Source organism: Dermacentor silvarum, chromosome 4, assembly GCF_013339745.2.
Source record: "Dermacentor silvarum isolate Dsil-2018 chromosome 4, BIME_Dsil_1.4, whole genome shotgun sequence".
In the NCBI taxonomy this organism is placed as follows: Eukaryota; Metazoa; Arthropoda; class Arachnida; order Ixodida; family Ixodidae; genus Dermacentor; species Dermacentor silvarum.
In genome coordinates, this window is record NC_051157.2 from 37,654,330 (window position 1) to 37,681,295 (window position 26,966).

Genomic DNA, 26,966 nt, shown 5'->3' on the forward strand with positions numbered 1-26,966 from the left:
ATCTCTGGGGCCATACCTCGTATCGTCGAGGTGCCAGAAGAGATAATGGCGGCCGATTCGATGTGCACGACAGTTAGGGACGGAGTCCGGATTATCAAATGTAGAGCTGGCGTCTGTCCAAAATATCAGGCGTCTTTACACATTAATTAACTCTATGGGGCTATCGGCGGCACTGCGGAGCAGTCTGGATTACCAAACCTGTCCAAATTATCGGTGTCCGATTTATCGGTCGTCGACTGTATTTGCGGTATATACCGATTTTCTAAGCATTGTTTACCTGACACTCTGGCATTAAGCTTTATAAAATCAAGAATTGTAATATAACTGAATCAGTAGGGCTGTTAACATGGATAAAACGACTTAATGACATTGGCCATGAATATGCCACGATAATCCAGACATGCGCCCCGTGTGGAAAGGATATGCGCACCCTTAGGGCTTAAATAGTGCCTGTGCAAGGGCACCTTGCCAACTCTAGAGAGCTGAGAAACAAGCTACTACTCTTGCAACAGCAACTTTATTTTCTTGAGTAATACAGTGCGTGATGTGCGGCGACGTCCAGACAGCTTGCTGGCAAGAATCGGATGCACAGGAGAGCCGATGCAAACTAGGGGCAGCTGGCGTACTTTTACAGAATGAAAAAGAACAAACCTTCATTTTCTCAGTCGGCATGTACTGTTTTCATAAAACCCCCTTCGTCAACTTTCACCAGGACTTTGGTTGCCAAGCATGATACTAATCTAAGAACACATCGAACAGAATAACTTTAATGTGTGTGCACAAAAAAATAGTTGACTTTGACCATTCGCAATACTAGTTGACTGATTCGAATACTCACCTTTCATTCATGTCTCAGTTTGACCAAGGGTGCCGAGTTCGTCACCGTGTGCTTACTGGAAACAAAATGTTCTGAACATACAGGCGACAAAAGCTGATAGCATCACGTCCTTTCTGTTTAAGCTGACAATCCAAAGCAGACGCTTGTCTGCAACTGCAACGGCGGAGCCCACGAAGTCGCTACGGTTGAAGATGCACTTCACGTTCGCTTCCGAAGGTTACTTTTACAGCCAAACACAGCACAGTGGTAGCCCGTTGACCTTGAGTCATCTGACATCACAGCAATCACAGACAGAACTTGTTAGAATCGCACTAATTCACAGTAACACCGCTACTGTTCCAAGCTGCCGTTGGGCGAAGCGGCGATCCACACACACCAATGCGAGGAGAAGAGCGGCGCAGCGCTCTGGTTCGAGGCTACATTCCTCCTTGCCCAGAAAGCGGTCTATACCACGAGCATCTGTGTTCAGGTCACTGTTACCCGCCATGGTTGCTTAGTGGATATGGTGCTGCTAGGCATGAGGTCGCGTGATCAAATCCCTGCCATGGCGGCCTCATTTCGATGGAGTCGAAATGCAAAGACACCCGTGTAGATTTAGGTTGACGTCAAAGAACCCCAGGTGGTCAAAATTAATCCAGAGTCCCCCTACTACGGCATGCCTCATAATCAGATCGTGGTTTTGGCAAGTAGTACCCCGTAATTCTTACATTTTTTTTTCAGGTCACTGTTCATACGTACGTCATATTGTGAAAAACTTAGTAAAGGCCAGTTTACAGTGCCAGCAATGGCTGACTGGCATTATTTCTTTTGCAGTCGGCTGTAACATTGATTGTATTGTTCACACAGATTTCAATATTACTTTCAGTGTTGCATAATTTTTAACTGCATTGAGTTTGCTCCACGACTCAATGTGAAGGTCGAAGAAACTGAAAATTTGTTTTGTTTTTAAAGGCATAGTCTAGATAGAATGTATGATTTAAAATGTTTTAAAGAAGGCCATACTTCTGTTGAAGATGATGACCACTCCAGAAGACCATTGACATTAAAAACGGATTCCACTGTGGAGAAAGTGAATAAAGTGATTCATTCCAACCTCCAACTGGCAGTTCGGGATGTAGCTGAAGAGTTTAGCATCTCAAAAAGAGTGTGCCATGAGATACTCAGCTACATGTGGTAAATGTGTCACCTTGTAGATAATTTTTGCAACAGCTTTTGTTCAATAAACAAAAACCGATAGGACTGAAAGTGAGCGATGAGCTTCTGGGATGAGTTACCGCTGATAAAAAATTCATGAAAAACATCATCACTGGGGATGAGATATGAGTTTATGGTTACTGCATGGAAACCAAGTGTTAGCCATCACAGTGGAAAGGACAGTTGTCATCGCAAACCAAGAAGGCATGACAAGTTCGATTCAGTGTGAAGGTCTTGTTCACAATGTTTTTCTATTCTGGAGGTGTCGTTCATCATGAATTTCGTCCACAAGGGAATACGGTCAATAATTAATCCTATCTTTAATTTTTTTCCATTAATCCTCTAATTGTGTTCTACTTATCTCAACTGCTGAACCAATGCCTCCTAAAAGAACTATGCCTGGGACGTTGCTTGCTTTGCCATTGGAGATACGCTGCCGCGCGTTGCGAGCGGGCGCCGCGTGTTGGCGCTAGCGACTGTACTGCCAGAGTGACGCTGTCGGCAACGCTGTGTCGGTGCAGCTGACTACGAATCCAAGTCCTAGCTTTTTTATAAGCGTTCGGCCGTCTTTCGACAATGCCGTGTAACGAGTTATGAAGTTTTGAGCATTACAGTCACTTGGCGGATTTTCGAAGAAGAGTTAAAATTTTGTCAGGATTAGTTCGTGGTAAAAAAAATGCATGGCGAAGAGAGCTACGCTCAAAGTTTAACTCGTCTTTAACTCGTGTACAGCGTCGCGTCGCTAGTGTGTTGGAGATGTGTTTGAAGAACGCTGGCATTCTTTCTGCCGACGATCAACGAAACATGCAGTGTTTGCCGCTGCCCAATAGTTTCGCCATGGCGAAGCTTGCTTATGGGCACAATTTCGTCCAAATAAAGGCTACTGCTTTCTCAAGTCACCTTCTCACTTTGTCTACTGACAAAGCGTGTGGAAAAATAGTGCGAGGGCGCTGCGAGCGAACTGGATTGGGGCGGCACGGCATATTAAACGTGCTTTCGCTGCGGGCGCCGAGGCCGATTGCGCATAGTACGCTCTTAAAATAGTGCTTTATTTCAACTGCAAATTTATGTTTACACCATTTTGCCAAACATATTTGAGGCATGGATTATACAACGCGACGTCTTCAATTTTGCTGTCGTTGTCAAGCACGTCGTCTGCTAGTGAGCGCGCATTTGCTACGCGGACGCTGGCGGACGCCCAGTTTTTCTCGCAGAACCTCTGTGCAGTACATTTTTAAATGTTTTAGTTGCTTCGGTGTGCCCATGACTCTTGACGGCCGGTACCAAATGTAGTTTTAGCCAGGTGAACTGCTGTTTTTACCACTGTCCTCTAAAAGTAACTGGTATCTCCGCTCCATGAAGGCTACGTTGAAAATTTTATTCTTGATATCGTGTCATTTTACGCAAGCTTTTTGTTGCTGGATATTGATCAGGGACAATGATCGACGAAAACAATATTAGAGTGAAATAAACCAGGTTTATTAACTGCGTGGCCGTGAAGAATGACCAATGGGTTTCTAGGTAATTAAATCAAAGTGTACATATACACATATATTCACGATATATATGTAAGGGAAAAAATAACAAATCTTCTAAATGCAATAATTGAAAAAGTGAGAATTCCCGACCGGGGGGGGGGGGGGGGGAATAATTGCACACGTGTTTGCAGTAACAAACACACTTACTAGTGAATACTGCAAATAAAACTCATTCGCAGAAATAATATTCATATCAGGCAAAACCATCATATATATATGTGTGTGTGTGTGTGTGCGTGTGTGTGCGTGTGTGTGTGTGTGTGTGTGTTCATGTGTGTGTGTGAGCAAGTGTGTACGACGCCGAATAGTCGTTTCCGTTCGAATGTAACGCATAACAGTCTCAAAGGTGAGTGACTGCATGCAAGTGAGGACTGTTATTCCGAATGATTGTGCTGCCGGAGATTCGTGGCTGTTGCGCAGAGGCGCAGTTCCTGAGAGAATTAACGGACGGGTGGTAATAAATCCTGCTTAACAAGTTCCTAGCTCTCAATATAAACGCCCCGTTTTGGGGCAGCCTGTAAATCTGCTAACTTGATTCAGACAAGGATTTTTGACAGTCTCACCATGTTTTCAACCCATTAAAACTGAGTGCCCCGTGTGCTACCACACTTTATCTTCTTCAACGAACGCAACAGATCTACACATATCTCTATGTGTATGTGAGACATGCCGTTCCTTTGTTTCATTATGGTCGTTATGATAGTGCACCGAATAGCTGAAAGCAGCCGTTTATAATATACAAGCTGCTGAGTTGAGCGGTCATACATTTGGGAACGGCATTACATTTATGCATGAAATATAGGATAAGCGTAACATGTTTTTCTCGGATATCAGACTCGAGAATAATTTATGTTGTTGACACCCTCAGAAATAAGCCGAAGAACACAGCCACCTGCTTTTTTTCTTTTTTTAATGTAAGCAAATTCTTCGGTTTTACGTGGCAAAACCACGATATGATTAAGGCACCCGGTTTAGTTTTTGCCACCTGGGGTTCTTTAACGCACACCTAAATAGAAGTACATGAGTCCTTTTCCATTTCGTTCCCATCGAATTCCGCGACCTGGATTAAACCCGCGAGCTCAAGACCGTATCCACTATACATGTATATAGCCACTAATTAGGCTACCGCACAGGCTTTCTTTTCTTTTTCTTTTCTTTTTTTTTTTGAAGTATGGACTGGAAAAGAAATTTTAATACCGAGCGGTATTAAAAAATATAAAAAATAAGTCAAGAAGAGAAAGAAAGGAATTTATTAAGGCATAAATACATGTCATATGCAATTATGAACCCAATTTGAGCGGTCTGAACGCAAATACCAGTGCGCGAAGTAGTACGAATGACCCTGCCGGGCAGTATTGCCAGCAGTTTCCAACGGCGCGACCTTGATGCAGCCCAATCCACTTCGACCGCAGCGCCGCCCCAGTATTTTTCCACGTCGGGCGCCTCACCGCAAAGCATGCGCCGCCCCAGCGGCTCGTCCCACTCGACCATATTCTAGTACACTCTACCTCTGGCACACGCGGCAACCTTCACTGAACGGCTGATTTCTGCAGCTGCCTGCAGGCGGCGACACATGTTTATGCTAGCGCTATGTCGGCAGCAGCTTGCATATCCATAAACACAGGCAGCCTCGCTTTTTTTTTTTTTTTAATCCAGGCAAGTAATTGTGCCAAGTGTTAATTGAACTGACTTAGACTTCAAAATGCGTTCTTTCTGCGAAATGTGACCAAGAACAGTGCCAGGGATAAGCGCAAAATCTTTTTTTCTTTTTTTCGGAAATTTCAAGCGATATATGCACGTCATTAGACTACCGAGAGTCCGAGACCTTTGTCGGGATTGCTGCTTGCGAAGCCGCATCGGATGTGTCTTCTAAATCGGAAAGATAGTAACTCAGATCCTACTTTCTCATTGAAAAGATTGTATTAAAAGCTGTAGCTACTAATGACTTACCTTCACGACGGAGTGTGTCCCGTGCGTGTGTGTGCTTGCGCATTGCGTGCGCGGCTGATCGTCCAAACGATGTGTAAACAGCCGAGCAATCTTCCCAGTCGACGCGTTCCGTGCAGCTGCCTGTCTGTGTGGTACGTGCGAGACGAGCGGCTCGGCACGCGAGGAGAGGATCCGTACTCGTGGCATCTGCATGAATGGCGCGTTCCTCAGGGCAGCAAGACCCAGGGACACATGCGCTCACGACCTGTGGATGAGCCGGCAGTTGATAGCTTGGCGGCTGCAACATATAGATTTGTGTGTCCGCGTGGTCTTGGAAGAGTTGCGTATATAAGCTCAGGATCGAGGGCTACACTCAGGTTAGCTACCAGTGAAGCACCGGGGTGGTCAAGTCGAGAAACGTCGGATCGTAGACCTCTGCATGTGCTTCATCAGGATCGCGGTTGCTGTAAACTGCGTGCGTACGGGGTAGGGTGGGTGGGCGAGACTCGTAGCAGGTCACATATTGGCTGCATTCAGATGTCTCTGTAAATAGTTTGTCTCAGAAGATCCTCTGAGTCGAAAACAATATAGGAGTTGCGGCACCTTTAAACATTGATAGAGGCGTGGTCGCGCAGATCGCACGAGGCGCTTCGCGAACTGATGACGCACAAGACTCACTACTTCGGTAAACGGGGCTAGTTCAAAGAGTCCAAGGCAAACTACCTTGAAGCTCCGTTACGACTAAGAACTTCAAGACATTTTGCCGAGTAGATTACGCTGATTGCTGATCTGCGCGTACTCCACCTGTTTCAGGTACTGCTGTCCGTGCGTCCCCTGACGAAAGCATACTGTACACTGTTTAATATACTATCCCCTAGGAACCATCGGAAATCTGCCGAAAATCCGCTAGCATTGTTCATACTCCGCAGTCAGCGGCGTTATCCGCTAATTGTGCGAAATTGGCCGAAAAACGTTCGTTATCCGCTAAAATTATTAGCCAAAAATTCGATCGTTCAGTATATCCGCTAACATTTCAGTTCGGCGCCAAATACACGCTAGGTTATGTCCGTACCAACAGATGGCGCCACCGTACCACTGGCGCTATCCTTTAAAGTTAAGGTCAGGGCCGAGGTGCGTACCGACTTCGACTACCTGTAGACGCTGTGATTTCGGTTCAGGCCATTAAAACTGACAGCAGCTTTTCACTTTCGTAAAGCGGAAGCGGCGTGTTTGGTCTGTCGCTATGCTTCAGGGGAGGACAATAAAATAAACATTTAAAGTAGCGTAAGAGAGATTAACGAGTAATTTTTTTCGGCAGGACGTGCATTATTCTCGGAAACATACTATGTTAGCGATGCCCGTTAACGTTGTATCCATTCATTCTGTAGTTCTTTACGAAAAGACGGCACAAAATGTCTCAAATGTTTGTTATTGCGACATGTTCTCACGCATAATGACTGCGCACACACACACGCGCGCGCTCTCTTAAATTTCTACTGAGCTCTCCCATCCACACACTACCTCCACCACGTTACCGGCTTCTCACACTTCACACTTATACACTTTTTTCCACTTTGACAGTCCTGATGCTAACGCATTAAAGAACCTAAAAAAGATAACGACATGTAAGCTTTAAATGTTATTGTCTAGACGCGTGGTGGGAACCACAAAAGGTAACATGCATGAGCTGTACTGGCGCTGAAGTGAGCCGATGTGCGTGGTTTGAATTCCGGTCAGCGAGGCTACTGAACTGCGGCTTCACCGATGACTCGTTCAGACGGTATGCGAGTATTTTGGCGCAGACATTAAGCACAAATTCTTAAAATGCAGCTCGGTAGAGAATGAGGTTATTCTTTCGGCGACGCGTTATTCGCGTTGGCGCACGTAAGCAATTGTTCGGTAATCATTGATTAAGTACTTCGTTAACTAAAGTTTAATTATTCATCGTCAACCTCTCTAAAGTACACTGCAGTACGAAGGCTTATACCAGCGATCTCCAGTAGCTCCTGTCGAAGTTAAGCAGACTCGATCCTGCGCTGACGAATTCTTTAAAGGTTTACTGACATGTCATTTTCGAACTTTCATTTTCTTCCGTTAAGTCACTGGTTAAATGAAGGCCGCGGACTTCGAAACCCTAGAAAAAAAAAAAAAATACTGGCAGGCCGGAGCGCCCTAAATCATTTACCGTTATAGCTTTCTACGAACCACTTTCGGTTTCGTTTCCCAGCAGGTGTACGTGTCGTGACGTAGTGACACAGTAGGTGGTCACGTGGGAGTAGGACGTCGCGACGTTTTGGCACTCGCACCGGCAAGATGCTACGTGCATATTGCCAAGCGGGTTATGTGAACTCTTTGAAGGCGGGTTGACCGAGCTCGCCTCGACATTCGCGAACCGACCTAGTTCGGTCCGGTTCGACCCGACGACCGGATTTCGGCCCCACAAGTCCATTCGACCTGGCTTTGTCGGGTCCGTGTAAACGCACACCCCTTAAGGTATACGGACCAGGGATTGCGCGATAAAGCTGTTTTTCTCCTCTGCCTGTGAATGTATAATTTAACATTGAGGACTGCAGTTCAAGCTTGGCATTAAGGACTTTCCCGTACACTCGTCAATTTCAGTTTATGGATGTTAATTACGAAGAAGTTCAGTTTTTTCAGCGACCCTGTGGTCCGCATATACTTTTGACAGGGGTGTACGTAGCGGACGAATACGACGTTGTGTGCATCACGAAGAAGATGCTTTCCTTGAGAATAGTTGAAGATCATCTGCTTTCCTGCCGCCAAGGATTGTACCTCGAGTTTCCGTCTAGGTAGCCTGGTTTGAATTTGTCGACCTCCTTTCTCTCGTCGTTCGGTGCTGGTTACGGAACAATTCTGTCAGCTCTCCGCAAGATGGCGGACCTATGTGCAACTCTGCTCCCGTAGGGAGCATTTACAATAACTCTAGTCAAAATTAATCCGGAGCGCCCTACTACGGCGTGCCTCATAATCACATCTTGGTTTTGAGACGTAAAACATGAATTTCATTAATTAACTAAGTAATGTATTTATTTATGTATTTATTTATTTAGCTCAACATTGCCTTGCGCTCTTTTTGCACTACCACGGCCGGCAGTGCTCCACGCGCGGCCGTGGCCCTAGGAAATCACGTTCTATACCCACTGTGTCCCCTAATGTTATTTATTTATTTGTTTGTTTGTTTGTTTGTTTGTTTGTTTGTTTGCGTATGAGGCATGTTTTCAGGGCACAAGAAGAACAACAATGGCGGCGTCTTCTGTAAGAGCCTGCTGCTGCCGCAGTAAATTTATTCAGAGTTCATGTCAGCTGTTTTTTTTTTTTAATCACTTCCGCAACTCATTTCCGTCATTCCGAATGGCGTGCTTGCCGCCCAATTAAGGGTCGTTAGCCGCGCTGTCTCAATTCCCCGCATCTCTGGACGTCGCCGCGCCCTGTGTGGTCAGGAAGAGCGCCCTGAGGCCCTGATATAGGGCAAGCTAGAGTTACTGTACAGGGGGCAAAGTCCCCCTCCCTCGCGGTCGTTGCATGCGAAGTGCGATATAGGCATTGATGTTTGCCGTACGATAACGTGCCGAAATCCAAGCGAGGCTAAAGGGGTCGGTGGAACACATAGATTTGAATTAACGGTGGGCGATCGGAACAAAGGAAGCCTCAGTCCTATGCCGACGTTTCGACAAGGAAAGAACTTCGCTTCGTCGGAGCTATGACGAAGGTAAATCCTTTTTACCTCGACGAAACGTCAGCTCCGGAGTACTACTCTGGCCGCTGTAAAATTCCGCCATGTTGTCGAGTTCTGCCATGCTGGTTGGCATTATGAGCCAATCAAAGAGGGCGTAGCCGTCGCCTGAGCCAATTAGACCTTTCAAGATGGCGGAATTTGACAGTGCAGGAGCGCTCAAATTTCGCGTGTCAGCAGCAGCAGCGCCGTAATACATAACCTATCGAATGGGGGAAACAGTTTTCAGTGGTACATGCCGCGATTTCGCGTAACTGAGTTCACCGCTCGTATTGAGTCGCATGTGTCCGGCTTCTTACCTGAGCTGGACGCCGGAGTCCTAGAACGTAGGAGCGCATGCGCTCGTCGCGACGCGGGTGGCCAAGGACAGAGCCAGGTAGGGTGCATCGGGCTAAAGCAAACGTTTATACAGGCGCGCATTTGTTGTTCAAAATGTCGTGCCCTTTTTCGTGTCCTCCCTTTATACCAGACGGAGGCGATCGTTGCAGGACGCTCCAGAACGGCGCGCTCTGCGTATGCTCCACCTAGCAACGAACGTGAACTTCCGCACAGCCTCGCAAATGGATAAATGTTGCAATTAAAGATATAAATGGCAGTTACAGCGTGTCATTATTCATTGGCCTGTGGACGCTAAAGTGGCACCTACCTTACCCTTCCCTGCGCTGTGCGCCGGGTCGCTCCGCTCCCCTTGGCAGGAACCCTGCGTGTGAGGCCTTGCGGTGAAGAATAGGGGAAAAAAATAATAACACGCACTGCAGAAGCCAAAGGAGAAAAATAATACGCAGATATAGAGAAGAGGCGCGTCCCCGTTGCTATAGCAACACGTGGCTGATCGGAGCATACGCGGAGCGGGCCCTTCTGGCAAGCGCTGCAAAGAACCAATCCCGACTGCGTTAGCACATTTGAGTTGCACACTCAAACTGCCGTATAGCGCCTCCTGGCCAGCCCTGGTTCCCCATAGCACCCCGGCTCAGGCTTTCTTCGTTCACGCTCTGTTAATCGATGTCGCCCAGAGTTGTGTCTATAAACCGCGTAGCAACAGCATGTGGGAGAGCAAGGATAGCGAGGATTTTATGTTTACCATTTCTCGAAAAGCCCAGTAGCGGATAATGACAGAAACCGTCTGGCGCGGTGCTGCGAGCTCGTGTTCTTAGCCCGGGATATACTTTTGCGCGGCGCGGCGTATCGCCGGAGCATCCCCTCACCGGCTTAGTCAACGCGCACTCAATGTGATACCCCGATAGCGACACCCCGATACGGCGGTAACAATCCCCGAACAAGACGACATTTACAATTGACTGAAGAGGTCGCTCTTCATTTATTGTTCCGCGTCAGAGGGTACTTCTGGCGTTGAGGTGGCCGCGGCGAAAGTCCTTGCCTGAACCACGAGACAGCCAAGTGTGTGTGTGTGTGTGTGTGTGTGTGTGTGTGTGTGTGTGTGTGTGTGTGTGTGTGTGTGTGTGTGTGTGTGTGTGTGTGTGTGTGTGTGAGTGAGAGAGAGAGAGAGACAGACAGAAAGAGAGAGACGAGATGCAGATTGAAAATCTCCGGCTTCCTTTTCACGGGTTGCGCAAGTGACGGCGATGCCGCTATAGGTCTGTTATTTGCAAGCACGCACAATAATTCTAGAGACATCTTTTGCGGCTTTCTGCGACCATTCATTCATTCATTCATTCATTCATTCATTCATTCATTCATTCATTCATTCATTCATTCATTCATTCATTCATTCATTCATTCATTCGCATGCAGCTCTATTGGGAGTACTACGTGTGTGTGTGTGGGCGGGGGGGGGATTATACAAGATATAATTACATGTAGAATCGTTATACAATTAAAAGTACGAAAACCTGCACAGACGCAAGTAAAATGTGACAATGTGCATGTTGAAACGCTGCAAAGTGGCATAATGGTTAGCGACATACGCAAGAAAAAAAATGGTATATACATGTTGACACACCGCGAAGTTATACAACCGTTAAGGCGTTATATAGCGAGAGGCAAGTACACGGTAAATAAGAAGAAAAAAAAGAAAAAAAATGAAAAAAAGAAAGAATAAGAAACAAATGAAATGAAAGCAAGCGGTCATGGTGAATATGGCAATTAATTCATGTGAAAACATTGCCGGGTCGAAATTCATGTTGAAACTTTGTGCAACTGCTATGAGATCGGCTTTGCCAAAAGTTTGCAGAAGTGTTGTAACCGAGACTGCAGTTCCCTGCATTTCGCTGAATGCTCTCTGAGTTAACAGAGCGCGTCGGGCTGCTGGACGGCTACGTTTCATTGACGCTTCTGTTCTCATCACAATTGAACCGGCTCACCTGCTTCCGCTGCTTCAGCCGATCAGATTGCGCCCCTAGTGCATTGTCCCCGCGGTGAAGGGATTCTTAAGAGTTTAGTGCCGGCTCCGCCCACAAAACCGCACTACGCCTCTCCTCTGTGCCTCCGCATTCCAGCAAAACAGTTCCCGACAGATGCCGCGCGGTATTGAAAGAAGTTAGTCTCCGCCATGACGTCACGTAAATGAGCGAGCGTAACTGGCTGGTGCACCTGTACAAGTTCAAGTTGGACAGCGATGTATTTTGGTACTTGTCACTACAGTGCTACGTTGTCACCGAAAGTAGCCTCAAAGAAGCAGATACTTGTGGCTCCCACAGGCGACCGCCTGGCGTTGTGAAAGAGTAAGATATGTATAATTTGCGTGACGTGTGGGGCGGAGAAGGGACTGTCGCTCAGTTTCTATTGTATGAGATTGGGATCGGAGCACATAAATTTATATTTCGTTGTTGGCTTCGACGGCGATTACAAGCCGGAGCACTTACAGAAAAAAAAAAGCGTTTTATCATTTCAAACAAAGGAGGTATGAATACATGTGGGGGTCAGCGAACAACAGATGACGCTACGTGTTGAATGTGCGCGAAGCAATTTCCGTGACGCCAAACCGTTGAGGGCCTCACTTTGCGTCTGTCCGTGCTGTGTCCTGTGGTAGGAAAAGGCATCGAGTTTTTAAAAAAAAAAGAAAATAAAAACTAAAGAAAACGTGCACTTTCACCATTTACAGCGATAGCAAAGTTCAGCGCTGAGCTTGCAAACTTCCTGGACGGTGTTATAACTATATATACGCGGATGCTACATGTTGGCGTGACGCAGCACGCGAGGCAACTGCTGCTGGGCAGAAGAAACAATCCCCGGGCAGCCACCAGGCGTCTCACAATGCTGTCGTGGTGAGAGCGGAGCGCCGCTAGTGGCGTCGCACTTCGACGGTGCGCGAGATGAGACCGACGAGAAGCGGTCGACAGTAAAATATTGGATCACATTAGAAATTTAGAAAATAAAATGCAATAGATACGCTTATACATACTGATGTCACGGGCACGAAGGTTAGACAAATCTGTGTACTACTACATGTATAGCCATCTGTCTCATATACCTGTGCGATCGCAGCGCTCGATTTGCCCTTCAGTAATTTTAGGTGCGAGCGCCTTATGCGCCCGGGCTGTCGGCGTCTCCTGTCGTCGTCGTCGTAGTCACGGTGAGCAAGCGGCTCGTGCCCTTGCTCGGCACGCGTTCGTCGTCGTCGTCGTCTTCCAAAGCAAACGGCTCGTGCTCGCGCTCGGCACGCGCTCGTGCCACTGCTCCCGCGTTCGTCTTCGTCGTCGTCTTCCACAGCTGGCTGCGTTGCCGCTCATTATTACAGCGTAGAATTTCACTTCTCTTCTGTCGTCGTAATGGTGAGGCCGCGTTTACGGGGTTATGAGCCATTGCTTAAGGCAGTATGAGCCCATATTAGCGGTGCATCACTGCATGCTTCGCACCTCCCCAGGATTCGCGTTAGTGGAGCTGCATTTCGCACAATCGGTCATTTGACGCTTAAATTCACCGCTCAAACTAATAAAAACTAAAACTGTAAGAAAGGCGTCCATAATGGCGAGATTCCTGATGGAGTTAAAGAAAACAATGATGGTTTCGCTAATACTTCATGGTAAAAGACGTCATCAAGCTTGTCATAATATATATATTAGAAAGGAACTATGGAAGAAGCAAGGAGTGACTGCTGGCCTTGTTGGTGCGACTTCCTGTGTCCGTGTGAAAATGTTGCCGTGCTAATCAAAGATGGGAGAAGGGGTCCTCAGACAGGAGACAAGTTGTACGATGCGGCGTACGATACGATGTGCGACGCGTCGCAAAGATGACTTCTAAGGCCGTTTGGAGTCTTTTACAAACTTGTATACTTGGATAGACGTCTATAGTTTACCAAGATTAGTTTTGACCACCGTTGGCTCTTTAACGTGTGCCCAAAGTAGTGTACGAGCTCTCTCGCATTCCGTCCCCCACCGGAATGCCGCGGCCGGCTTAGCCGGCAATCGTATCCGCGACCTCGTGCTCAGCCGCACACTGACGCTATAGCCATTGCGATGCGTGCCACCTTCCTGCCTCTTGACGTAGCGCCTATCATTTTCGGTTCCATCGCTTGTTGCGCGGTCCTTAGCTTCTCAGTTTTTTTTTTTTTTTCGCATGTTTCGGCCTTCTACAGTGGAGTTATTGGCAATCAAATACGGGGCCCCGCTGTGCTCCTGTTCCTTGTTCAATGCCTTGCACTGAGAAGGCTACGGTGGAGTGGGGCGAGACCACAACGATCCGCCTTCGAAATGTTACCGTGGCGCGCAGTTCAAATTTTATTTTGGATGTTAACGTAGTCGCCACGACTTCCGATTTTGGTGCCTACGACGCGCTAAACGTAAGCCAAACGCATTTGTCCTCCGCGAGCCGCAGTGCGCTTAGCCAGTGGACTTGTGGCGGCACCTCGATGGCGGCCGCGGTGTAGCCGACCGCAGCGACCAATAGCAGCCGCGTATTGGAATGTGCTTTATTACCAAATAAAGCACCCAGAAAAGAGTGAGGATCATGGTTTCTGTTGACACGCGAGCATTTGAGAGAAATGTGACTTCGCGCTCCGCTTACGAGCTCCATGCCCGCGTACGACAGCAAAACTTGGCTGCGATATTTACAGCAGCGTATGCTGCCCGCGAACTATGTTATTTCACCAAGCCCGAGTGGTGGTTCAGGGCCCCTTTAAACTTTTATTTTCGAGCATATCGCCGTTCATGACTTCATGATGCTGACCAAGGCGTCAGTAGGACTTCCTTTACATATGATGAGACGTTGCCTCACATGGAATCGAACCGGGAACCTCTCGATTCTGAGAACGATACTCGAGCTGCTTGCGCCATCAGCACTATCGCCATCTCTCTTACGGAGCTCTTACGCCGGTGCGGCAGTGGGTATCCGGGATCTCGTCGCGTCGGCGCGTGCCGACGCCTGCCGATGGATTTTGAGGCTTAAAATGATTAGCGGCGCAAGCGCGTAGCGCGAGCGCCACATACTGAACGCTCACGATCAACCCAGCAGTCCTGCGACGTACTGCGTGGGGCGCACGCCGCGTATTCTTGCCGGTGATGCCGGGTCTGACAGGACGGCCGTTCTTGTGACGAATAAGGGTCGAGTGGTGTTGAAAATTCTACGCTATCCGCCGATCTTTAACCCTTCATTCACAGGTGCCCCGTATATAACATGCGTCTCCACTTATGTTCTCATAAAACGTGCGCTTGCAACAACTTGTGCCTGTGTGCTTCGCACTGAAGGGACGCGTGGTCGTCCCAGCGTGTGTGCGACCTCGATTCCGCCGCGGCGTTCCCGTCGGAGCTTTCGAGCTCCTCCGGCCTCCAGAAACGCGGTGTTCTAGCCGCAAGGATGTCGGCCTGGCGAGGCGAGGGTCGGCCGACGCACGATAGCAAACATTGCCTCGAGCGCAGCGCTCTCCGCAAGGCATGAATCATCCGAGCCAGTCGTCGTCGTGCAGCCTTGGCCTTCCCCGGTCGCATTGCCGCGTTTCGGTGCGAAATCGTTGCTCCGTTCTCCGCTGCCAGCTGCGATTGATAGCCGTTCGTTCACCGGCGTCCTCGCCAGGCCCTGCTGCCTTTTGCGCAGGCCGTGGAGCTTCACATCGGGCGTTAGCCGTTCGTTGTCCTTCGCTCGTCGGCGGCCCCGACGTGCGCGCAAGCTTTTTAGAGAGTATTTACGAGGGCTCGTAACGTTTCATCGGCCGGAGCGCGGGGCGAATCAGTGTGCGCCTGGCCCTGCGCCAGTATCGATTTTCGGTTAGTGGGGCTGGCGCCGAGCTAGCTAGCGCGGGAGGGCAAATAGAAAGTGAGCACGCGCAGGTTACTGCCTTGTGCCGTCAGCTTGATCGCCGTCTCTCTCTCTCTCTCTCTCTTTTTTCTGTTGTCCTCGTCGAGCGCTTCTTTGTGAGCGGTGCACACAGGACGCTCGAATTCGTGCGGATGCTTTCCAGCCTGCGAAGGGCCGCCGAAGTGCCTTTCGTAATCGGCTAAGCCTCTCTTGTTTGTGTGGCATGCTTGCTTTTTTTTTTTTTTTTTCAAGCATGTATGTACACAGACACACTCGGTACGGGTCGGACTTTCTCCTAGTTGTGCGCTGTCGAACTATGCCCCTCTTTCTGCGTTTGCCGACAAGAGAGTCGATAAGAAGAAAGAAGGGGAGAAAACAAAACAATACCATAATGGCGCAGCGATGAAATTTCAATTCGCGTTAGGCTTTTATCTGCAGCACTCAGCAGCTAGCATGCGCTTGTTGTTGGCTCTCTCGCGTGGTTTTGGTCTGGAGCTCGGCGTGCACAGCGGATTGTCGTCTAATCCGATTACGAAACTCGGGTGCCGCCGTTGTGAAGTCCAATCGATAACCGCGTGCTTCATTGGTTTGCCGCCTTGCGCAGATCCCTGGAGTGAGCGTCGAGCCGGCTGGACGCAGCGAGAGCTCCACTAAGAGCGTCGACGATCCGCCACGCAAGAAGTCCAAGGTTTGCGTTACCTGATGTCAATAAAGAAGTGTTTGTTCTTTTTATTTTAAGCCACAGTGTCGGCCTTTGTGTCCTTGTTTGCGGATGTGTAAGCTTTGATCAGCACTTGTGTTCGTGTCTCAGCGAAAACACCTGGGGAAAGGAAAGTCAGGAGGCAAGGAAAAAAAACTCGGGATACTTTTGTGCAAGAGAGCGGTGAGTGAAGAGGACGGGTGATATCCGTCCGCACACACGCTCCTATTTGTCGTCACCGACCACCGCCACGCGCTCTTGTTGGCCCCAGAAGAGACGACCAATCTTAGTGTATAGTCTAGGGGAAGTTTAGCGAGTATGTGTGTAAACAGCGCGAGAAAGCGGAACACAGCAACGATAGGCACTGACAGCACGAGAGAGAACTTGAGGCTGGTGGTTAGTTACCTCCCGCATTCGATCGCTCGTACCTATTCGTTGTGTTCCTTTCCTCGCGCGGTATTGTATTGTCTATCAGATCGCGCCCGACGCGCTACGGATGTGTTGAGCTAGAAACGTGAAATAGAAGGGTGTGGGTTTAGGAAGCTGGCCATGCAGTCATTCAGGCGAGTAGGATGCAGAACTAGGTGAACAGGTTATTTTCATGTCTGGTGACAGTAGGTATCTTTGTGTGGAATTCGTGACCTAGTTTCGCTTGCATGGAATGTGTGTGAAAGATGGCAAGTCTCTACAAAGGCATTCGTGAATAGTGAGGACAGGGGGTGGGGTGGAATTGGTGGATAGTGTAAGATAAAAGTTTGTTCCATATTCGATGTCAAGATACGGGATGAGAGAAAAAAGCCGCTGTAGAGCAGCTTGGCTGGGCTCCCAGTCATTCTTGCATGAGCAGCAGTGAGCCACTTGGTTCTAACCAGCAAAGGTAAGAGGGTCGCGCGAAGTACACGTATGTAGAAATACACCCCGTTGCGCAAGATCATCAGAAGAACCTATGGTATGGTGCAGGAAAAAGGGAAGATAAAATTGCAAATTGCACAGTAAGAAGGTTGAAGAAAGTCATGTAACAAGATACACAGCATTAGAGAACAGTAATACAGAAATTATATTCAATGAAATATTTATTAGACGTAACCGTACGTTCTATATTTTATTGCGATAGCAATTATATGGACACTTAAACTGGATTTCTGCCGTCGGCGTCGCCGTCGCCGTGAGGTTCCGTATAGATAACATCGCCGCGCGCCGTATGCCCGAGCGGTAGCGTGCGGGGGACGCGCGCTATCACGGAGAGCCAACGCACGGCGGTAAGCAAACGCGACCGTCGCGCGTGGGGCTATGGGAGGGAGGCGGGGCGACGCTGCGCTCCGGCACCAAAGGCCTATCTCCCAACCGGGCGCAAGGGGAACTTCCCACTCAATCTCCCACGCGCAAGCAAGGACGCGGGACGGCAGCGCCGGAGGGAGCGGGGGGGGGGGGGGGGGGGGAGGGGGCGGCGCCCTTCTACTCTGCCAACAACCGCGCTCGTCGCTCGCCGGCCGCACTGTCTCTTATCTCCACACGGCTCTGACCTTTTCTATGCGCTGTACATTCGCCGCTCAGTTTCCGTTGAAGCGATAGACCGCACGTACCTTCGCCCGCTGCGACGTATATGTATATATATATATATATATATGCGCTTGCTGCCAGCGTTTTGACAGTCGTTGTCTGCGGTCATTCAGTGTGATCTATTTATGTTTGCTTGTGCGCGCTCACACCACGCTTGTTCATTCAGTTAGTAATAGTCGGGCCACATTTTCCAACGCACGCTACACATGCAATGCTGCCCGGATCGGCAGTGCAGCGCCACATGTGTGTCCCTTCGCACGCGCTGCCCACGGGAAGCGCTTCTCATCAACACCACCGTTTCACACGCGCCTTCTCGTGGTCATCGAGTCTCTCTTCATGTCGGTCTACTTACGCCGCAGCACACCTGCTTACTTAATCAGCTCATGTTTACTACAATTCATATTGCTACCAAAGCCGCTCACCTTACTTCGTGTCACATTGCTGTGTTGCTATCGCATTCATTGCTTCGCCCTTAGGGCGAAACTGTGACATCTTTTTATACATGTTTAAACCCGAGGTCCCCCTGACAATTTATACTTTGGCACCTCCTTCGTTGAATATAACATTCGAATAAACTAAAAATCCGCGTCATGATCGTAGGGTTTATGGATGATTACAGGGATTACGATACGTGACATTTGATCATCATAGTTTGTGTAGCACATGACCAGGCATGGATGCTGGCCGGGAAATGCCAGGCAAGGCTGCTGCGTCAAGAAATTCAAACAAACCACATAGTTTGTTCTATAATGGTATGTCTGTTGAAGACAGAAAGTGAGAGAGGCATAAAGTAGAGATACCTAAGTAGAGATAACAGTAGATTTAATCAAAGATGGAGGAGATGTCATGCTTGAAAAGCTTGCGGCCCTTTATACGCAATGCGTCACAACTTCAAGTGTACCAGAGAGCTGGAAGAACGCCAACATTATACTTATCCATAAGAAGGGAGACGTTAAGGAATTGAAGAATTACAGACCCATTAGCTTGCTTTCAGTATTGTATAAAATATTCACCAAGATATTTTCCAATAGAATCAGGACAACACTTGACTTCAGTCAACCAAGAGAACAGGCTGGTTTCAGGAAGGGATATTCTACGATGGACCATATCCATGCCATCAATCAGGTAATTGAGAAATCTGCGGAGTACAATCAACCTCTCTATATGGCTTTCATAGATTATGAAAAGGCATTCGATTCAGTAGAGATACCAGCAGTCATAGAGGCATTGCGTAATCAAGGAGTAGAGGAGGCATACGTGAATATCTTAGCAAATATCTACAAGGATTCCACAGCTACCTTGGTTCTCCACAAGAAAAGTAGAAAGATACCTATCAAGAAAGGGGTCAGGCAAGGAGACACAATCTCTCCAATGCTATTCACTGCATTCTTAGAAGAAGTATTCAAGCTCTTAGACTGGGAAGGATTAGGAGTGAGGATCGACGGCAAATATCTCAGCAACCTTCGGTTTGCAGATGACATTGTCCTATTGAGCAACAATGGAGAGGAATTACAACAAATGATTGAGGACCTTCATCGAGAAAGTGCAAGAATTGGGTTGAAGATGAATATGCAGAAGACAAAGATAATGTTCAATAGCCTGGCAAGGGAACAAGAATTCAGGATCGCCAGTCAGCCTCTAGAGTCTGTAAAGGAATATGTTTATCTAGGTCAATTACTCACAGGGGACCCTGATCATGAGAAAGAAATTTACAGAAGAATAAAATTGGGTTGGAGTGCATACGGCAGGCATTGCCAAATCCTGACTGGGAGCTTACCACGGTCGTTGAAAAGAAAAGTGTACAATCATTGCATACTACCGGTGCTAACATATGGGGCAGAAACTTGGAGGTTAACAAAGAAGCTCGAGAACAAGTTAAGGACCGCACAAAGAGCGATGGAACGAAAAATCTTAGGAGTAATGTTAAGAGACAGGAAGAGAGCGGTGTGGATCAGAGAACAAACGGGGGTAGACGATATTCTAGTTGACATTAAGCGGAAGAAATGGAGCTGGGCAGGCCATGTAATGCGTAGGATGGATAACCGGTGGACCATTAGGGTTACAGAATGGATACCAAGAGAAGGGAAGCGCAGTCGAGGACGGCAGAAAGTCAGGTGGGATGATGAGGTTAGGAAATTCGCAGGCGCAAGTTGGAATACGCTAGCGCAAGACAGGGGTAATTGGAGATAGCAGGGAGAGGCCTTCGTCCTGCAGTGGACATAAATATAGGCTGATGATGATGATGACCTCAACCGAAATCCTCATGGACCCTACCCAGAAGGGGCCTCAGAAGAAACAGCCTCTTTATCCTTAACGTATACTGCAGTCCCAGCTACCGCAGAGCGAGAGCGGAGTTTCTCCTCAAGAGGGCCGTCAGCCTGGCCGGTGGGCACCCCCTTGTCGTAGTCAGGGATTTCAACGCCCCACACAGGGTGTGGGGGTACACCTATGACACGCCCAAGGGACGCGACCTGTGGCAGACTGCGATGGAAGTGGACTTGACACTCATCACCGATAAGGATTTCCCCACAAGGAGAGGCAACTCCACATGCCGGGACACTACCCCAGACCTCTCTTTTGTCAAGAACGTCGGGGAAGTGAAGTGGGTAAACACGGCTCTAGACCTCGGAAGTGACCACTACGTCATCGAGGTCTCCTTCACGGTTGCCCGCTGTAGGACGCGGAAATTCAAGACGATCGACTGGGACGTTTTCCGCAAGATCAGAGCGGAGCGTGCACCGACGGCCGTGACAGATTTAGAAAGTTGGTGCAAAGGGATCAGGGATGATGCCGCAGCGGCGACCAAGGAGGTCGTCACTGACCTCGACGTTGACAAGATGGATAACAGGTTGGCCCACCTGCTGGAAGCCAAGCAAGCCCTCCTTACGAGATGGAAGGGACAGAAGCATAACAGGAGGCTCCGCAAGAAGGTTTCCGAGGTCAACAGGGAGATCGAAGAGCACCGCAAGAACCTGTGTAAACAACAATGGGAGGAGCTCTGCGAATCCGTCGAGGGCCAGCTCAGATCTGGCAAGAGCTGGGGTCTGCTCAAACACCTTCTCGATGAGGGCAGCACCAGGTCCAGCCAGAGACGATCCCTTGCGCAAGCCATTCACCTCGTTTCAGACTCTACCCCGGACGAGTTGATTGTCGACAGGCTCATAAAGAAGTATCTACCAGTCGCCGATAGCTCTGCCCCCACCCAGTTCCCAGACTACACGGGGTGTGATGTGCCGGAGTTGGACCAGGATTTCACTGCGGTTGAGATCCGACAGGTCCTCTTCTCCCTGAACAGCAAATCCGCCCCTGGCCCAGATGGCGTCACTAATAAGATGCTCAAGAATCTCGATGATGAGTCCATCGACTTCGTCACCGAAAGGATTAATGAAGTCTGGCGCAGTGGACATGTCCCCACACAGTGGAAGACGGCTTGCACGGTCCTCATCCCCAAACCCGGTAAAGCACCAGGAATCGACAATCTGAGACCAATTTCCTTGACGTCCTGTGTAGGTAAAGTCGCAGAGCATGCCCTGCTCAGCCGGCTCACGGTGCACCTCAAGACTAATGACATATACACCCACAATATGCTTGGTTTCAGAGCCGGCCTATCGACGCGGGACGCCATGAAGCTGATAAAGCATCAGATCATCGACCCGAGCACGAGAGATACCAGAGCAATCCTTGGAATAGACCTGGAGAAGGCTTTCGACAATATCTCACACGAATTCATTCTCCAGACTATTACCGGCCTCGGGCTTGGAAAAAGGGTCTACGATTTCGTCCGATCATTCCTTAGCCAGAGAACTGCCAAGCTCAAGATCGAAGGATACCTCTCGCAAGAAATCACCCTCGGTTCACGCGGCACGCCTCAGGGCTCAGTCATCTCGCCAACATTATTCAACATCGCAATGATCGGGCTTTCCAAGGAGCTCGCCAAGATTCAAGGAATCAACCATACCATCTACGCAGATGACATCACCATCTGGTGCGCTGGCGGGAGTGACGGCCAAGTTGAGGACGCCATGCAGAGCGCCATCGATGCGACCGAGCGCTTCCTACGCCTCACTGGGCTAAGATGTTCGCCATCCAAGTCTGAGCTACTTCTCTACAAGAAAAGACCCAGAGGTGGTGGCCATCGTGATTGGAAACCGGCGTCCGAAAGCGAAATACGGCTTTTCACTGGTGACGGGTCCCCGGTGCCCAGAGTGGACTCGCTCCGACTATTGGGGATGTATATCGAGTCTAACGGTGCCAATGGTGCCGCACTCAGAAGGATCATCGCCAAAACGGAGAGTGCTCTCGGCCTCATCCGGAGGATCGCCAACAGGCACCGGGGAATCAAGGAGGACAATCTCATCCGCATTATACATGCTTTTGTGCTCTGCCACCTTTCATACTCGGCAGCCATGCATAATTGGCATGTTGCAGAGAGGAACAAGTTAAATTCCCTCATCAGAAAGGTCTTCAAGCTTGCCCTCGGCTTACCTGTGAGCACTCACACCGAATACCTGTTAAAGCTCGGAGTGCACAACACGCTCGAAGAAATAATAGAGGCGCAAGAGCGTTCACAGCTGCTCAGGCTATCCGGCACCCCGGCGGGCCGCAAAATACTCGATGAGATGGACCTCTACCCTGTCGACCACTGCCCCGACGCCGTGCGGATTCCCAGCGACATCAGATCTCAACTACACATCGCGCCCACTCCCCGCAATATGCACCCCGCACACAACGTCGGCAGACGTCGGGCCAGGGGTAGAGCTTTACTCGAACATGTCCGTAACAACCACATTGAGGCAAGCTTCGTGGATGCTGCGGCATATGTCCAACAAGAGGCGTTCGCCGTCTCCATCGTCGACTCTAATTCCAGGATCACTTGCTGCGCTATAGTACGCACTTCGAAGCCATTAGTAGCCGAACAGGTTGCAATCGCGCTGGCTGTGCTCGATGGTCGCAGAGAGGTAATATATAGCGATTCTAAGGCGGCCATTAAGGCCTACCAAGCCGGGATGGTCTCCCCTCAGGCCCTTCGCATTCTCCAAAGCTTGAAAAGCATCTCTCCGCATTCTCTCATTTGGTTTCCCGCTCACTTGGGGTAGATTGAGGGCTCTCCCTCTAACCCTAACGAGAGCGCGCACGAGGCCGCGCGAGGACTCACTGACCGCGCCGCCTCCGCATTCCCCCTACCCCGCGGGGAACCATTGATGACGTATAATGAGATCACTAAGCATTATTATCTGTCAAGACGGGTATTCCCCCTCCCGCACCCTGCCTTATGCAGGGCGCGGGCGGTGACCCTTCGACATTTACAAGCTCGTGCGTATCCTATAACCTTGCGGTTCTTCACGCTATATACCCTGAAAGGTATCCCAGTGCGGACTGCCCTGCCTGTGGACTAACGGCAACATTTAACCATGTGTTGTGGGAGTGTGAAGCCATCGGCTCCGCCTTCAGCGAGGATAGGTGGGCTGCGCTTTTGGGCAGCCCCGAACTCAACGACCAAACCCTGGCCGTCCAGAGTGCCCGCGATCGGGCCGTCAAGCTCGGCTTGCCGGTCCCTACGTGGGACTAGCCGGGTGGCGCGGGGTGTCTCCTGCGTCTTCTCTGGACCTCAATAAAGTTATTTCACTCACTCACCTCAACCTGCACCACTAGTGTATCGCAGGTCTGATGAAGACAATGCTCAGTGTCTGCAGCGGATGCCCGCCATCTACCTTGGACGTGCCCTGAGACAAAGACCGCGAAAATGTATTTCGGGTCACCCGCCATGGTTGCTTCGTGGCCACGGCGTAGCACTGCTATGCACGAGGTCGCGGGATCAAATCGCGGCCACATTTCGATGGGAGCGAAATGCAAAGACGCCTGTGTACCGGAGTCGCCCACTGCGGCGTGCATCATAACCGGATCGTGGTTTTGGAACGTAAAACCTCAGAATTTACGAGCAATATTTTGTGACTGGTTGCCCGGATGCTCTCGTTTCGCTCTCGCAACGATGCCCGTATGTTCTCGCAGGTTCTCGTTTCGTTCTCGCGCCCATTCTCGTCTTGAGTGCCCAGATAACGGCTCTGGATTTTCGCTCAAGGTCTATTGAAGGTCGCCGACAAGAGAGCTAAAAGCATTTCATGCTTAATATTGCACGACTCTCATCCTGCACGCGTGAGCTTCTTGTGGCTAAGCTTCAATTTCTGCTTCAGTAACACCGCGTCTCCGTCAGGAGCGATGGTTGCATCGACAGCACAGCCTTCAACGAAGCTGGAAGCTCCTGCTGTAACTTTAGCTCGTAAACCAGAGTCCTAAAGTATTTTGTTTCCGGTCTGCGGTCGCGGTTTGGTACCGCTACGCGAGTTTCACTGAAGGCGCGGGCGGAGCCTGCATGTGGATGACTGCCGCCCTCTATGCACCTGTTGGCTGTGATGTCCTGATTGTTCTCTCAGCGAACCTGCGGAGGCCAGCCAGACCCAGAGGCTGACTCAGCGAGAATATAAGCAAGAAATGCTTCGTGCCGAACTTCAACTTGCGTAAGCGTCGCTTGCTTGAGCCGAGCCGCGCACCATAAGAATTTGAGGACGCTTAAGCTTCGCCTTTAAGAGTAGAACGTGATAGCAATCAAAGATCCCTGGCTGCTTATATCGGACTTTTTTCCTCGTATATTCAAATCACAATCCGACGCTATCATGTCTGTATGTTGTAGTTAAGTCGTACTTTCTGACGGATTTTACTTCGAGAAATTCAATTTTTGTTCACTAACCTCTTGCGTCACGCGGAGGGGGGCCTGTGTGGTCGGGATGGTTCGGGACGAATTTCTCCGCCACGGGTGCTGCGGATGCCGATGCTTACGTCGATGCCGACGCCGGATTTTCTGCGACATGGGGCCCTTAAAGCTATCGCGTTAATACAAACCACCTGTAGTATGGCTGCTGCGGCTTGGTGCAGCCTCTCTGTATATGCCGATACTGCAGTAGCTCTATACGTATAGTGGAGCTCTTGTCGCGGTACCACCTGCCTCTATTTGAGGGAATGTACGAGGAGCGGCGAACAATATCTGGTCGCGTCATTGGGCGCACTGTCAATGCCTATATTATACTTTTATTCTTAAATACCCGATTATACTAAGAACGTTGCGTCAAGCGCACTTGCGGAACACGCAGAAGCGACTAACCATGTTATCAATTGGGACAATGCAAGAATCATTGACAAGGGAAAGTATTTGGCTTCGCGACTTTATCTTGAATCTCTGATCACCCAGACAACGGAGCACACCCAGCGTTCATAGATACTTTTTATAAAGTATCTATGAACGCTGGAGCACACCCGCAATCGCGGTGACGGTAACTTTCCAGGCGTGTATACATGCACGGTGTTTACGTCACGATCTGAAACATACATAACCGAACTTTCTATTTTGTTTTTCTTCACTGTGAAAGAGACCCGTGCGGGAACCGAAACGTCTCTAGTGTTCAATTTTTGTTGTCGGCGTCCTATTCCCACTGCTTACCCTACATTAGTCACACCGTTGTAGGCGTAGATTATATACCATTTTAAGAGACAGTTTTCTTTTAGGGGCGAAGCTCCTTAGGGTGTGGGTCTATCCCTCCTCTGTAGTATGTAGTAGTAGTCGTCGTCGTAGTAGGTAGCCACGTCTACTTTTATGAAAAAAAAATTCCGAAAGTTGTGTCCGTAGCGCGGAATCGAACCAGGGACCCCTCGCTTCCGAGCGCGCGGCGTTAGCCCACTACGCCACGAAGCGGACATGGACACACGCACCACGATGGCAATAAATACCCAACATTAACGAAAGGCCGCGTTTCTAGCGCGTTTCTAACGCGTTTGTGCTAGCGCGTTACGGCCCGTGTAAGAAGCTGGTGTAAGACGCTGTCGCCTCTCCGCCTTACCTTCAACGCGTTTCGAACGCGCTGTCCAAAGCGGTGGCAAGTCAAGTTCAAGTCGAGGAGCGTTTATGAATACGGGGGGTATACTCTCTCAGCAGTCATGTGATGGCGTCGGCAAACGCGGTGCACGTTCCGGCATGTGTAAATGGCTGCGTAAGACGCTGTGGCCGCTCCCCCTTACTAGAGAGTACTGCACGTTTCTAACGCGTTTGTGCTAGCGTCCCCTTAAGCGGGAGATCTGATGATTCCCTCCGGAGCTTCGCCCACTCATCATCATTCACCCCGTGGATATGCTGTGATTTTTTGACCCGCCGTACGTGTGGCGCAGTTGCTACGACGTTGCGCTACTAAGCCCGAGGGCGCGGGATGGAATCCCGGCCGTGGTGGCCGCATATCGACGGAGGGAAAATGCAAGAACGCCAATGTACTGTGCATAGGGTCAAATTTAATCCAGATCCCCTCACTACGGCGTGCCTCATAATCATATCGTGGTTTTGGCACGGAAAAATCCAGAATTTAATTTTTCAGACTATTGTTTTATCTCTCTCTCTCTTTTTTATGTAGTTCTACCGTCGCCTTGTTCGCTGACGTATGCGGACATTCTTAACCTTGTCGACAGTGCACAGCGTCAGCACATAGACACGTTGACCCGTCGTACGGGCTTTATAGGTTAGCATTAAAGTGGCTGGTTACATTCACGACAAGTACGTACGTACGTGATCGAACGACTGGCCTTGCGTTCGTTCGTTCGTGTGTGTTAACGCGCGTCTGCGTCTGTGACATTTTCGCTTCCTAATACAGTTGCAGGTAGTTCGTTAGCAGGATCGAGCCAGTTTCGTCGACGCACATGGATTTCGCTTGTTTTCGGCTTATACCGTATCAGTGGCTAGTGAGGACGGTGTAGTTGTATTAATCGGCTCATTGTCTTTGCTGATAATTAGATTATGATATCTTGCAATTGCGGTCGATATCACGGCGTAGAGCGCGTTGCTGCGGTGATGTGAGAACAAAGGAGCGGAACTCCGTCCTTAGTTGGGGCGTTGAGCGTATCGGGCGATAACGCGGGAGGCTCGACGTCGCGTAACAGCGAACGCTGTCACGCCGTAAAAGAGAAGCATAACATGTATTGGCGGCGTTTTGCAGACGCAATTGCGTACACATGTCGATCTCAACGTCCCTATATTCACCATTATTGAAAAACGTCTGGCGCGCTATTTGTATATCGCTGCCGAAGAATCTGCTTCTGAATAGCGATGAAAATAGGGGTAGGCACGGGTCGAACTTAACTAGACATTGCTGGTGCCGGTGCAATACAGACACTGAAGGTGATAACGATGCGATTTCTAGCTCGGCGATAGAATTGCCCTGCCACAGTTCG

General features: G+C 49.4%; 1 protein-coding gene across 1 annotated transcript in view; it reads left to right on the forward strand.

The window, feature by feature from the left end:
- LOC119449798 (exosome complex exonuclease RRP44-like) overlaps positions 1-16,180 on the forward strand; it is a 47,932-nt gene extending 31,752 nt beyond the window's left edge. The window contains exon 22 of the mRNA XM_037713067.2: positions 16,047-16,180. Within this exon, the coding sequence (XP_037568995.1) occupies positions 16,047-16,145 (99 nt within the window). The 3' untranslated portion in view covers positions 16,146-16,180. The remainder of the gene's footprint in view (positions 1-16,046) is intronic.
- Positions 16,181-26,966: the final 10,786 nt, after the last annotated feature.